Raw genomic sequence first — 12,260 nt, 5'->3', positions numbered from 1 at the left:
CCCTCCTTCTTTTCTCCATGGATCGGAATCAAACCAAGCCACGGCCCTAGGCCCAGTCAAAAGCTCCCAGTCCTGATTTAACAGGTACTAGTGCCTTCCAGCCTGGTGATAGATCACTGAGCCAAGAAGCCATTCTCCTAGCCAGAGCCGCCTCCTTTCTGAGAGTTTTGCAGAAATAAGATGGAACATTTTTTGATGACATTTATTACTCCTTTATTAAAATATCAATGCAATATTTAAAAAGTCATCACACAAAAACAAAATAAGCAGGTCCTGTAGGAATCTGGAACAATTAGGAGAAGTGGGATTCACATTGGATGGACACTGAGAGCCAAGGGAATACCACTGGGGGGGCTTACAGCCCCCAAACTGCAGTCAGAGTCAGCATCTCAGAAGGAGTGGGAAGTTCTTTCCCCTCCCAGGTTTTGGCCCTACCCTCCTGCCTCCAAGCCACCTTCTTCATCCTTCTGGAATCTCAAAGGGTATGGGACAAAAATGAGAGACTTTCTAGAAAGCTGGAGAGGGTGGATATTGTTAAGAAATGAGAAGCAATTTCAAGGACCTCTTACTTCCCACGTGTTTCCTACAGACAGGTTGAGGGCTGAGAAGGAGAGGGCTCCACTTTCTAATCCCCCAGCACATCACAGCTTCCCTGATGTCTCCAAAAAGGACACTTGCATCCGTGGAGTGAGGGGCAGTTTTTTCTGTTGTCCTGTCTGTATCAATCCAGGACTTACAGTCCTGCTCCTCAGTGAAGGCTTGGGTAGATGGTGGCAATCTCCCTGTCCGTAGCTGGCTCTGCTCCCACCAGAGAATCATAGAAAGGTAAAGTGGCATTTGAGTTTTTCACCCATGTTGACCATGCAGAACCCCCAACATGTCTCATTGGCCTCAGGCTGGGACATCATTTGGCAGTGGCCTGAGACTGCATCCACTGGAGTCCTGCTGGCAGCCTGCCGGGAGGAGAAACAGGGCAAGGATCAGCATTTCCCATAAAGATGATGGCCATCAAGCCCAAGGCCTCTGCCCAGAGCAAACAGAGAGTAGCCAAAGTTACATCCATTCATTTAATCCACAAACTGATTTGAGTTCTTGCAATGCATCAAGTACCCACTGTGCCCAGGGGCTGAAGTCACTCTTGAGAAGCCATCCTGCCCTCTGAGGCTTATAGCATAGAAGAGGATATAGAGACTAAGCAAATGGTCCAGCAAATAATCCTATAGCTACATACTGAGACTAAGGTTAAGAAGATATACAGAAGGTTCTGGGAGTCAGGGAGGGCTTCTTGGAGAAACCATCCTAGAGATCTAACTTCCTGGATGCCTTAGTAGTAACTCAGGTAAGACTCTCATGTCCCCTCCCACCTGCTCTGTCACTAGGGAAAGTGGCAGGGTGACTTCAAAGGCCTAGGAAGAAGCTCCATATGCAAGTTTTCCTGTGTGATACTAAGCAACTCCAGAGCAAGGGTGGAGCCTTGGCCATCTCTGTATCATCCCCAGTCCTCACCTGGCACAGAGCATGACATGGTGGGTACTTAGGAAATGCTAGTTGCATTAAACTGACTGTGAGCTAGGGGGAGAGGAGGGTCCTCCTGATCCAGCAGAGACAGGTACACTCCCAGAAATGCCCTTGCATTGGCTTGCCTGTACTCTACTCTTTTTCAAAAAGATATCTATGAGGTTGGGAGTAGTTCAGTGTAGAGTGCTCACCCAGCATGTCCAAGGCCCTGGGTTCAACTCCCAGCACCACAGAATAAAATAAACAACAAAAAAAGACATCTGGGTCTCCAGCCTGCTACCATTCCACTTGAGAGGTGAAAGAAAAGGAAATTCTATAGGCCCAAGGTAGAGCCCTCCCTAGGTGGCCCAGTCCACAATGCAGGTGTGTGCTCAAGAGCAACCTTCTCAGCAGCCCCTCCCTGAATACCTCATCTAAAACTGCAACATTCAACTGGGGACACATGGTAACACTTGCCTATAGTCCCCAGATTTTTGGGAGGCTGAGGCAGGAGGACTGCTTGAACCCGGGAGCTCAAAGCTAGCCTCCACAACAAAATGAGAACCCCATCTCAAAAATTAAAATTGTGGCTGGGTGAGCTGGCACACAGTTGTAATCCCAGCAATTTAGGAGACTGAAGTAGGAGGATTATAAATTCAAAACCAGCCTCAGCAATTTTGTGAGACCCAAATAAAAAATAAAAAGGACTAGGGATGTGACTCAGTAGTTAAGTACCCCTGTACCCTCCCCACCCCCCAAGATTGCAACATTCCTACCAATCTCCCTTTCCCTCCCCAACATAACGGTTATCTTTTTGGTACCTGGGATTGAACCCAGAGGCACTCAAATCAAACTGAGCCATATCCCCAACCCTATTTCTTTTTAAATTTTTTTCTTTTAGAACCTTTACCTTCTTTGTTTATGTGCAATACTGAGAATTGAACCCAGTGCCTCACACATGCAACCGCTCTACCACTGAGCCACAATCCTAGCTGCCCCCACAATCCTAGCTGCCCCTAGCCCTATATTGTATTCTATTTAGAGACAGGGTCTCATTGAGTTGCTTAGCACCTCCCCTTTGCTGAGGCTGACTTTGAACTCGCCATTGATCCCTCTGTCTAAGCCTACTGAGCCACTGGGATTACAGGCGTGAGCCACCGTGCTCAACAACATTTATCATTTTTTAACTTACTAACCATATTTTTTTGCTTATTGTCTGTCTCCCCCACTGGAATGCAGCTCCATGAAGGTAGGAGTTTCTGTTTTGTTTTCTGCTATTTCTCCAATACCCAAAACACTACTGGCACAAAGTAGGTATTTGATACAAATCTGTTGATGGAATGGTGTCATGGACTCTTTGCAGAAATTCAAAGATGGTGGCACACGCCTGTAATCCCAGTCGCTTGGGAGGCTGAGGCAGAAGGATTGAAAATTCAAATCCATCCTCAACAACTTAGTGAGGCCTTAAGCAACTTAGCAAGACCCTGTCTCTAAATAAAATAGAAAAAATGGCTGGGGATGTGGCTCAGTGGTTAAGCATCCCTGGGTTCAATCCCTGGTACTTCCATCCCCTAGGTCTTTGGACCCTAGGTCTTGCCATGACTGTCCCTTTCTTTTCATTTGGGTCTCAGCTCAAAAACCACATCTCTAGGAGAGGCCATCCCTGACCACCAGACCTAAATCAGACCCACCTGGCCCTTGTGTTTATGTGAGGGTTACCTCTCCATTAGAAGGCGCTGGAGAGTGGGGATGCACAGCTTACCCCCTCACCCAGTTTCAACAATTCAACCCCTTTCCATCTGATTTGGCACAGTCACCAACTGTGAGCCAGAATCTGATAGGACCAAGACAAGAGAGGGGTTCTGGTGACCACTTGTCCATTGGTGGGCCAGACCCAGGTCTGGCAGCCACTAACCCTTCCCCAGTCAGGGCACAGCAGCCTTGTATATGCCACGGATGGTCTCTGATGGCGCTGAGAGTGAGGAACTGGGAGATCTCCACGGTGGTCATGGAGTCCTTCACATCCTGCTTGTTGGCAAAGATCAGCACTGAAGCATCTCGAAGTGCCTGGGGAAGAAGAGCCACAGCCCTGTCAGCCAGAAGCCTCCTTCTCCTCCTGCTGGTCCTCTCCACTCCTCCCCAGCCTCCCAGGTGGGCCCCACTCCAACAGTAGCAACCACATCTGATGACAGCGACAAGTCATGGGATGCCTGCAACCAGCTCCTATAATCCTTACAACAACCTCAGGAGGTAGGAATCCATGAGCAAGAAGAGGGGACAGACCTTGAACCAGCAACTCTGACTCCTGTGACCAGTTGTTCTGAGGGCACTGTCATCCTTCATCTTCAATAAACTAGCCCTCCCCATACTGCTGGGATAATGACGAGGATGTCAGGTAATGGACCTCAGAGAAGCTGAATGACTAGCCTGAGGACACACAGCTAGAACCCCAGGAAGCTTACCTCATGGGCCAGCATCTTGTACAGCTCCTCCCGAGTGGTGGGCAGCCGATCCCGGTCTGTGCTGTCAATCACAAGGATGACGAACTGGCCAGCAGAGGGGAGGCTTAAGGACCTGGCTTCCTCTTTGTAAAAGTATTTCCTGCCCACTGGCTTCTGAACTGCCCACATGCCAGCTCCATAGAAAAGGAACCGAGCTGCCTCACAATCTCACAACCTGGTCCCATTTTAATTGGCTTTTCTATCCAGACAGAGGAAATCCAGAGCAAACCTGATTGTGTACCAGAGGCCGTGCTAAGCCCTGGGTGCTCAGGACTCCATTTAGGCCTCACCCCAATGCTGTAGGCTTGGTGCTGTTATTACCTCCATTTTACAAAGGAGGGTAACCTCAGTGAGGTTAGGAATCTTGCCCTTGGCCACACAGCTGATGAGTGGCAGCTCTGTCTCTTGTTCTACTTCTGCCAAGTGACAAGGCCTTCAGAGACTAAGGGCTCATGCTATCCAGTACATCAGACTGGAAACTGCCAGAAGCAGACAGGCAGGATTAAAAAAAAAAAAAATCTTTACAGGCACTGCACTGGGTTAAGTGTTTGGCCTATATGCCTTCCCTCTTGTCTGAGTGTTATTTAATTTCACTGTGACTCAGAGAGGTCATTATTAGGTCACTTCACAGAGGGGGAACCTAGGTTAAGAGAGGGGCACTGGCTAACATCACACAGTTGTCTTGGAGATCCCCCAGCCCTGGCGACCTCCTCACCTCCGTGTTGGAGTAGTATGTGCTCCAGGTGGAACGCAGAGCCTCCTGTCCCCCGATGTCCCACATGAGGAAGTGGGTCTTCCGAAGAATAATCTCCTCCACATTGCTGCCAATGGTGGGACACGTGTGAACCACCTCATTGGTCAAACTGAGGAGGTAGAAGAAGGTTCTAAGACCACAGCCCAGCCCCCTCCCAGCTCTGGTCTCCAGCTCTGGTCCACTTCCTGGGCAGCTGAGTCTAACTAAGAACTCCAACCCAGGTAGGCCAAGCACCTGCCTGGGCAAGGGGAAATGAAAACAGAATGAGACCCCAGTGTTGTCCAGGGTTAGCCCTAGGGTTGGGGGGACATTAGAACCATCTTTTCAAATTTAAATTCAAAGTTGAATCACCTGGGAGTCTCGTCAAAATGCAGTTTTGATCCAGTGGGTTTGGGCTGCCCAGGACTTTGCATTTCTAACAAGCTCCCAGATCATGCTCCCACTTCCAGTCTGTGGACCACACTTGGAATCTCAAGGGCTGAGAAAAATGAGACAGATAAACCAGAGAGGTGGCGCAGGCCTGTAATCCCAGCGGCTCAGGAGGCTGAGACAGGAGGATCATGAGCTCAAAGCCAGCCTCAGTAACAGTGAGGTGCTAAGCAACTCAGTTGAGACCCTGTCTCTAAATAAATACAAAAAAGGGCTCAGGATGTGGCTCAGTGATCGAGTGCCCCTGAGTTCAATCCCCATAAATAAATAAAGGTATTATTTAATACTAAAAAAAATACATTTTTTAAATGAGACAGATAAAAGTGAGGGCCATCACAGAGATGAGCTACCTGTTTAAGTAACATATGTAGAAAACATCCACATTTTTATAGTGAAGGATGTCTCTGAAAGGTGACCAGGAAGTTGAAAGAGTGGTCACCTGGGAGGAGGAAAACTAGAATCTACAGTGAGAGGGAAAATTACTTCTCACCATGCACTCTTGTGCTGTTTGATTTTTTTCTTGTGTGATTTTTTTTTTTTTTTGTACCAGGGATTGAACCCAGAGGCTCTTAATCACTGAGCCACATCCCCAGCACCCGTGTGTGTGTGTGTGTGTGTGTGTGTGTGTGTGTGTGTGTGTGTGTATAGAGAGAGAGAGGTTCAAAAAACACATATATGTTTAGAGACAGGTCTTTCTGAGTTGCTTAGAGCCTTGCGAAATTGTTGAAGCTGGCTTTGAATTTGGAATCCTCCTGCCTCAGTCTCCGGAGCTGCTGGGATTACAGGCTTTTTCTCTAATTTTTAAAAACCATTTACATTTATTTACTTATCCTATGTAAATAAAGTACTTTGGTGGCTCCATCTCGGTAGAGATGTTGTCCAGACTGAACACTGGGAAAGTTCCCACATTTGGCTTTTGACTCAGCTACAAGTCTTATGCAGGAACTGCAAAGCCTAACCAGACCCAAGGCTGGCGCTCCTGGAGCTGATGGCTTTGGGTTTCAAGTTGGAGGTCAAAGCTAAAGGTAAGGTGAAAGACTGAGAAAAAAGGGACCTGCCACCAGCCGGGGCAGACAGCAGGAACCATGGGGACTGGGGCTTCTCATACAGAGCAGGATCCCAATGCCAGGCCCACCGTCTCTATACCAGGAGGGTCACACCAGCTTCCCTCATCACTGCTCTCGGTTACTGGGGAGCCAGGGAACTCGAGGAAGGGCTCCAACTATTGGTCCAAATGCCGGTCAGTCTGGTGGGAGGCCCAGCCCTTTCTCTCCCCACCCAAAAGTCACTTACAACTGGTAGAGAATGGTGGTCTTTCCTGCATTGTCCAGTCCCACGATGATGACCTTGTGCTCTGGAGGCATCCGGGTAAGGTCAGAGTCAGAGCCAAACCCGATGTCCAAGGACAGGGCTCCCAGGAAGACCAGTGTTCCCAGCTGGCCGAGGGATCTCTGCCCACCGCACCACTTCTACTTCCCAACCGGCCGGGAGGACGCCTGCACCACTCCCGGACAGTGACAAAGAGAACCGAGTCCCACCTCCCTCCAAATTTCTAGAAGCGATTGCCTGAAGGGTCCGGGGTGCTCTGGGCATGCCAAGAGGAGGGGTCTGGAGAAAGATCCAAGCGGTAGTTGCAGGAAACCGAAAGCGGCTCCCCCTGCCCTGCCCCGTAGCGGTTTAGCGGGGAGGAAGGAGACTCGCCCAACTCTGCAGCGCACCCGGGGACGCACGGAAGCTTGGAGCCCGGGAGAAACCGGCTGGGAGAAGAATAGAGGAGACCGTGGAGCAGGCAAGGAGCACGCACGCGGACTCTAGTAGTCCGAGATCTCTCAGCCTGTCTGCCCAGACGACCTCCGATTGAGGGAGCCTCAGGAGACCAGAGGATCAAAGCGGTTGCTGGGATGCCCTATGTGCCTCTTACCCTGATTCCCAAAGATGCCCATCAACTTGGCGATCAGCTGTCCCATGGCAAGTCCCTAAGTGGGTAGGTGCAGGACTCGGCGGCCTGGGGGCAAGAATCTAGCCCAAGGGTTTCGAGCCCCGCCCCCGAGGGAGGGCCAGAAAGGCTTAGCCCGTGAGGACCGAGGAACCCCACCTCGCAGGTGGGACTTGGGGGTACACTGGGACTCATCTCTCGCGTGCGCAGTGGACATTACAGCGATGATGAGCTGCCTGTCCAGGGCCTTGGAGGTGCAAAGAACAATGAAGTCCCAGACTGCACCCTCCTCTTGGCCCTGAAAAAAAACTGAAGTTCTCTCTATGTTCTGCTCCTAGGCTGCAAAACAAGGGAATCTAAGCACTGCGGGGCACCAAACAATCCTAGCTCCCCCTCTACCCGCTAGAGCAAAACCCTAGACTGAAGCAAAACCCTAGACTGAAGCAAAACCCGAGGCGACCCAACTTCTGCACCTACCAGCAGAACAGAGGGCTCTCTGGTCCTCTCTTAGCTGGGAGAACATTCCAGCCTTGGGTCTTCTCTAGTTGTTTTGCTAGTGAACGTCTTGTGGGCCCACTCAAAGTGGACTCCCCAGGGAAAGGGCAGGGTCTCCCTTCCTCCTGCAGGTCCCTCCTGCTAGGCAACATCTAGAGAGAAATTGGGGCTTCTACAATCCATTGACATACCACATGCTGTGCAGCTGATCCCACGATTGGGTGTCTGGAGATAAAGATGGAGCAAGAAGATTCCCCAGCCAGAGACCCTGCAGAGGGTCCCAGACATTAAGACCCAGCAGAGAAGAAAAAATTATTTTTGTTTGTCTAGGTTTTGGTTTTCTTTTTCTTTTCTTTTCTTTTTTTTTTTTTTTTTTTTTTTTTGAGACAGGGTCTTCCTGGGCTCAAGTGATCCTCCTGCCTCAGCCTCCCAGGCAGAGGAGAATAATGAGACTAAAGAGAACCAGAAGTCCAAGCAAGAGAGAAAGGGGGATATTCTTGTTTGTGAATTTCCTTCTTTGCACAAACTTGGAAAAAACCAGAAAACAAAAAGAGAAGTGGGAAAGGCAAATCAACACATCAAAGCTACTGATCCTTCCACCTTACTGCCTCTGTCCCCACAGCCCCAATGTGGCTCCCTCTGATGATGTAGCAAACCTTCAACTGGCCTGTTTCTGCGCCCCCCCCCTCCTTTCCCAGAGCACCCTCCTCGAAGCTCTATTAGCCTTTTAAAAGCACAGCTCAGCATCTGTTATTCCCACCCACAGCCTTCAATGGCTCTCTATTGCCCACTCGCTCTGGATCAGCCTTCTAACCTGGCATTCAAGATCCTCCAGCAACAGCCCCCACCTGCTTTTGCAGTTTTACCTCCCGGGTTTTGCATCCACTGCTCCCTGCCCTTATATGTCCAGTTCTTTCCCACTTTGCCCTTCCTCCTGCATTCCCTCCACATGAATGCCTTACACCTATTCAGAAAGGGAAAATGCCTGGAACTCACTAGCTGTCTTCCCGTAAAGCCACCTATTCTCAAGCTCCCAACACATGGAACCTCTCTCCACGCTGGGGCCATAGAATGGCCTGTTTCTCTCAATCACCTGTGAACCCTAGAGGCTGGGTTTCCTATCTTGTTCACCAGTGTTTGTCCCCCTCCCCACCTGGTTCAGTGCCTGGCATACAGTTAGGAATGTGTTGTCATTAGGTTGACTTAGGACAAGTTAAGCTACAGCCTGAGAATGTGCGCTTGGAGTATTAAAAAAAGAATGTGGGGCCTGATGTGGTAGAGCACACCTATAATCCAGTATCTCTGGAGACTAAGGAAGGAGGATTACAAGTTTAAAGCCAGCCTCACCAATTTAGCAAGGCCCTGTCTCAACATTTTAAAAAAAAAAATGGGGGCTGGGGATGTGGCTCAAGCGGTAGTGCGCTCGCCTGGCATGCGTGCAGCCAGGGTTCGATCCTCGGCACCACATACAAACAAAGATGTTATGTCCGCAGAGAACTAAAAAATAAATATTAAAAAAATTCTCTCTCTCTCTCTTTAAAAAAAAAAATTTTTTTTTAAAGGTCTAGGAATGTGGCTCAGTGGTTAAGCGCCCCTGGGTTCAATCTCCAGTACCAAAAAATAAAAAAGGACTGGGGTGTAGAGCATCCCTGAGTTCAATCCCCAATATAAAAAAAAAAGAAAAGAAAAGAATATGGGCACAGGATTGAGGGAGGCCAAAAAGTTTGTGGAGAGCAGAGGCAAACAGCTCACTACATAAAGACTTTTGATTCATCCAGTTTGGTGCCCAGAGAGATAGAAGCCTGGAAAAGTGACCTTCAAGCCCATTTGGGCTGATTTCATTTCAGCCCTGGGAAAGAAGGGTCTGGGACTGGGGCTGGTGGGGGCCAAGGAGGGTGCTGGGGGAAGCAACAGTGCTTTAAGTGATTTTACCATCTGTTTCCTGGGAGAGAAAGGAACCTTTAAGTGCCTTCCCCCGACACACACACATACCCAATTGCAGAATTGAAAGTGACACTGCAAACTGGGAGCACATTCAATAAACAGACAAGATCTGCCTGCCTCAGGAGACCCAGGACTGGGCTCTTAGGAGGCATTCATCCATTCACTCATTCATCTGTTCATTTCACAAATGAGTCAAACACAACCAAGCAGCCAAATCCTCCAGCCTGGGTCTCCATGGACCCTTCAAGTCTGGAGAGGGAGATAAACACACTCGTGCACACACACTCTCACACTCTGAGAGACAGCAAAGTGGGCACCCTTCTTCAAGGAAACAATTACTGGAGTTAACACAAGATGTCTCTTTAGCCTACTAGACTGGGATACCCCCTTGACCCTGGCCCATGGTGACCTCAGCTCAGCTTGCTTTATTTTACAACAATGGAAACCTTAGTTCACACCTGGTATTTGTGGCCTACCCCACTTCAGCTCACTTAGGGACAGAATCCTCCACAAAATGTAAGCAGCTAGCCAGGGAAGCAGGTAAAGGAAGGGTGCCAGGTAGGAAGGGTCCCCAAGGCTTCACTTCCTGAGTCCCTGGGGGCAATCAGAGCAGCAGAGCCTGCTGACGACATGGCTGTTGAAATCCTCACATGTTGACAACCACATGTGCTGACTGAGCAGCCAACTTTGGTTAAGGGTTTGTGGTTACCAAGAAACAAGAATTTCTCCCCATTTCTCAGTATCTCCAGTCCTTGCCTGCAAGTTCTAAGCAAAGGTAACTTCAGGCAGAAGGTACATGAGAGGAGACAGAAACACTCAGACTCCTGCTTCCTCCCCTCCCCAACTCCCTACTCCCAACTCTTGCAGAAGCTAGTGCATCCTGGGGTAGAGGAATTAGCACTGGACTTGGGGGTCACAGGCACCATGGAATCAAAATGTGAATTTGACTCCTTTGCTCTATAGCTGTGTAATTACAGACTAGTCGCTTAGTCTCTCTGAACCTCTCTGCAGAGGTTCAGCTCATTGTGCCCAGCTGTCTTCTCTTCTCCCCTCAAATGTCCCACAGGAAACTTAAACCCCTTTATGCAAAGCCAGACTCATTACTTCTGCTCTGATCTGTTTTTAACCTCCTTCTTTTGTCTGGAAAGACTACTACCCACTGTCACTCTCTCCCTTACTGGCTACCTCTACTTGTTCTTCAAGAGCTCTGGATTCTATCTGCTAGATGTCACTGTGGTATAAGGCACAGCCTCATTTCCACCTTAGTGACCAGCTTTCCAAGTGAGGCCCTCTAATTCATGCTCCAACCAAAGCAATCTTGTCATTGCTATTTATAATCCTTTAATTTCTTTCTTTGGGCGGGGGACTGGAGATTGAACTCAGGAGCACTCAACCACTGAGCCATATTCCCAGCCCCTTTTTGTATTTTATTTAGACAGGGTCTCACTGAGTTGCTTAGCACCTCCCTGTTGCTGAGGCTGGCTTTGAACTCAGGATCCTCCTGTCTCAGCCTCCTGAGCCGCTGGAATTACAGGCACAGGCCACCACACCTGACTAATCCTTCAATTTCTGAGCACTAGCTTCAGAACAAAAAATAAACCTTTTGGGTACAGAGCATTAAACACAGGGGTTCTCTGCTACTGAGCTACATCTCCAGTGCTTCCCCCGGTTTTTAGATAAGGTCTCACTGTGTTGCCCAGGCTGAGCCTTGAACTTGTGATCTTCCTGCCTGAGTAGCTGGGATTACAGGTGTTCACCACCATGCCCAGCAAAAAACAAATGGCCTGCTCCTGCCAACCCCTCTCTGGCCTCCACCTCACCATGCTTTGTTAGTGAAGTGCCAAAAACTTGTCATGCTTGTGCCTGGTTCCTCTGCCTTGAACACCCCCCTACTTTTCTATCTGGCTTAACCTCCAACTTTGCTTCTAGACTCCACGCAAGCCTCACCTCCTCTATGAAGACTTCCCTGATTTCCCCAGGTTGAGAGTGTGACCCTTTTCCAGGTTCCCTCATCACCAGTGCTTCTCACAGCACACAGCTCATGTTCAGTACTGGAATTATCTGCAGCTTTCACGTCAACTTGCCCCTGGGACCTAGGAGATGCCTAATAAATGTATATCCAGTGAATAAACAAGGAATAAATGATCAATCCCATGGGAAAGTGGTGGAAAGAGTACCAAGCTAGAAGCAGAGACCCTGCTCTTATCAACTTTGCCATCAACCCTCTGGGGAGCTCCAGTCAGCCACCTGACACCTGGGTCTGCCAGTTCCTCTTTGATCTGCTAACTCATCTGTGGGCCTTCCGGTGTCTGTTGCCTTCCACACACATACACACACATTTTGGGTTACCGCCTCAAAAACAAGAACAAGGAGGGTGAGAGAGCTTGCAGGTGCTCCATGAGGTAGGATATAGGTGATGGCAGTAATTACTGCGCCTCTGCGGAGCCAGAAGCTCAGCCCTCCCTCCCCAAGATTCTGGGGTGCAGTGAGGCCAGAAGGAGAACAAGCATGTACCTTTAAGATTTTGCACTTAACTACATCCCAGGTTCCCATTTCCCCTGGCTCTGCATGTGGGGAGACAGGTATGGTGTGGGCTTAAGAGTGGCCATGCAGCCCTGGCAGGTTTGCACATACTCCAGAAGGCCACAAGCCAAGCCCTGTCCTGTGGCAGCTTCTTCCTGCCTCTCCCCTTGGCTCGCCCCCT

At 49.4% G+C, this 12,260-nt stretch overlaps 1 protein-coding gene across 7 annotated transcripts; it reads right to left on the bottom strand.

The window, feature by feature from the left end:
- Positions 1-194: 194 nt before the first annotated feature.
- Arl5c (ARF like GTPase 5C) lies at positions 195-12,209 on the bottom strand. 7 transcript variants are annotated; one of them, XM_021723998.3, is made up of 6 exons: positions 7,103-12,209; positions 6,475-6,535; positions 4,714-4,861; positions 3,960-4,043; positions 3,413-3,564; positions 195-953 (listed from the first exon to the last, which is right to left on the bottom strand). In XM_021723998.3, the coding sequence occupies exons 1-6, from the start codon at positions 7,146-7,148 to the stop codon at positions 905-907; spliced, it is 540 nt and encodes a 179-aa protein (XP_021579673.3). In that variant the 5' UTR covers positions 7,149-12,209; the 3' UTR covers positions 195-904. The 7 variants fall into 7 exon arrangements, with proteins under 7 accessions (XP_021579673.3, XP_077898223.1, XP_077898222.1 ...); XM_078042097.1 differs by lacking the exon at positions 195-953 and adding an exon at positions 5,104-5,230 and having other exon boundaries at positions 2,268-3,564; positions 7,103-7,160; XM_078042096.1 differs by lacking the exon at positions 195-953 and adding an exon at positions 5,104-5,230 and having other exon boundaries at positions 2,268-3,564; positions 6,475-12,209.
- Positions 12,210-12,260: the final 51 nt, after the last annotated feature.

The sequence above is a fragment of the Ictidomys tridecemlineatus genome, chromosome 3 (genome assembly GCF_052094955.1).
Source record: "Ictidomys tridecemlineatus isolate mIctTri1 chromosome 3, mIctTri1.hap1, whole genome shotgun sequence".
Classification (NCBI taxonomy): Eukaryota; Metazoa; Chordata; class Mammalia; order Rodentia; family Sciuridae; genus Ictidomys; species Ictidomys tridecemlineatus.
The sequence above is the reverse complement of the archived record's forward strand: the minus strand, read 5'-3'. Positions and strand labels throughout refer to the sequence as shown.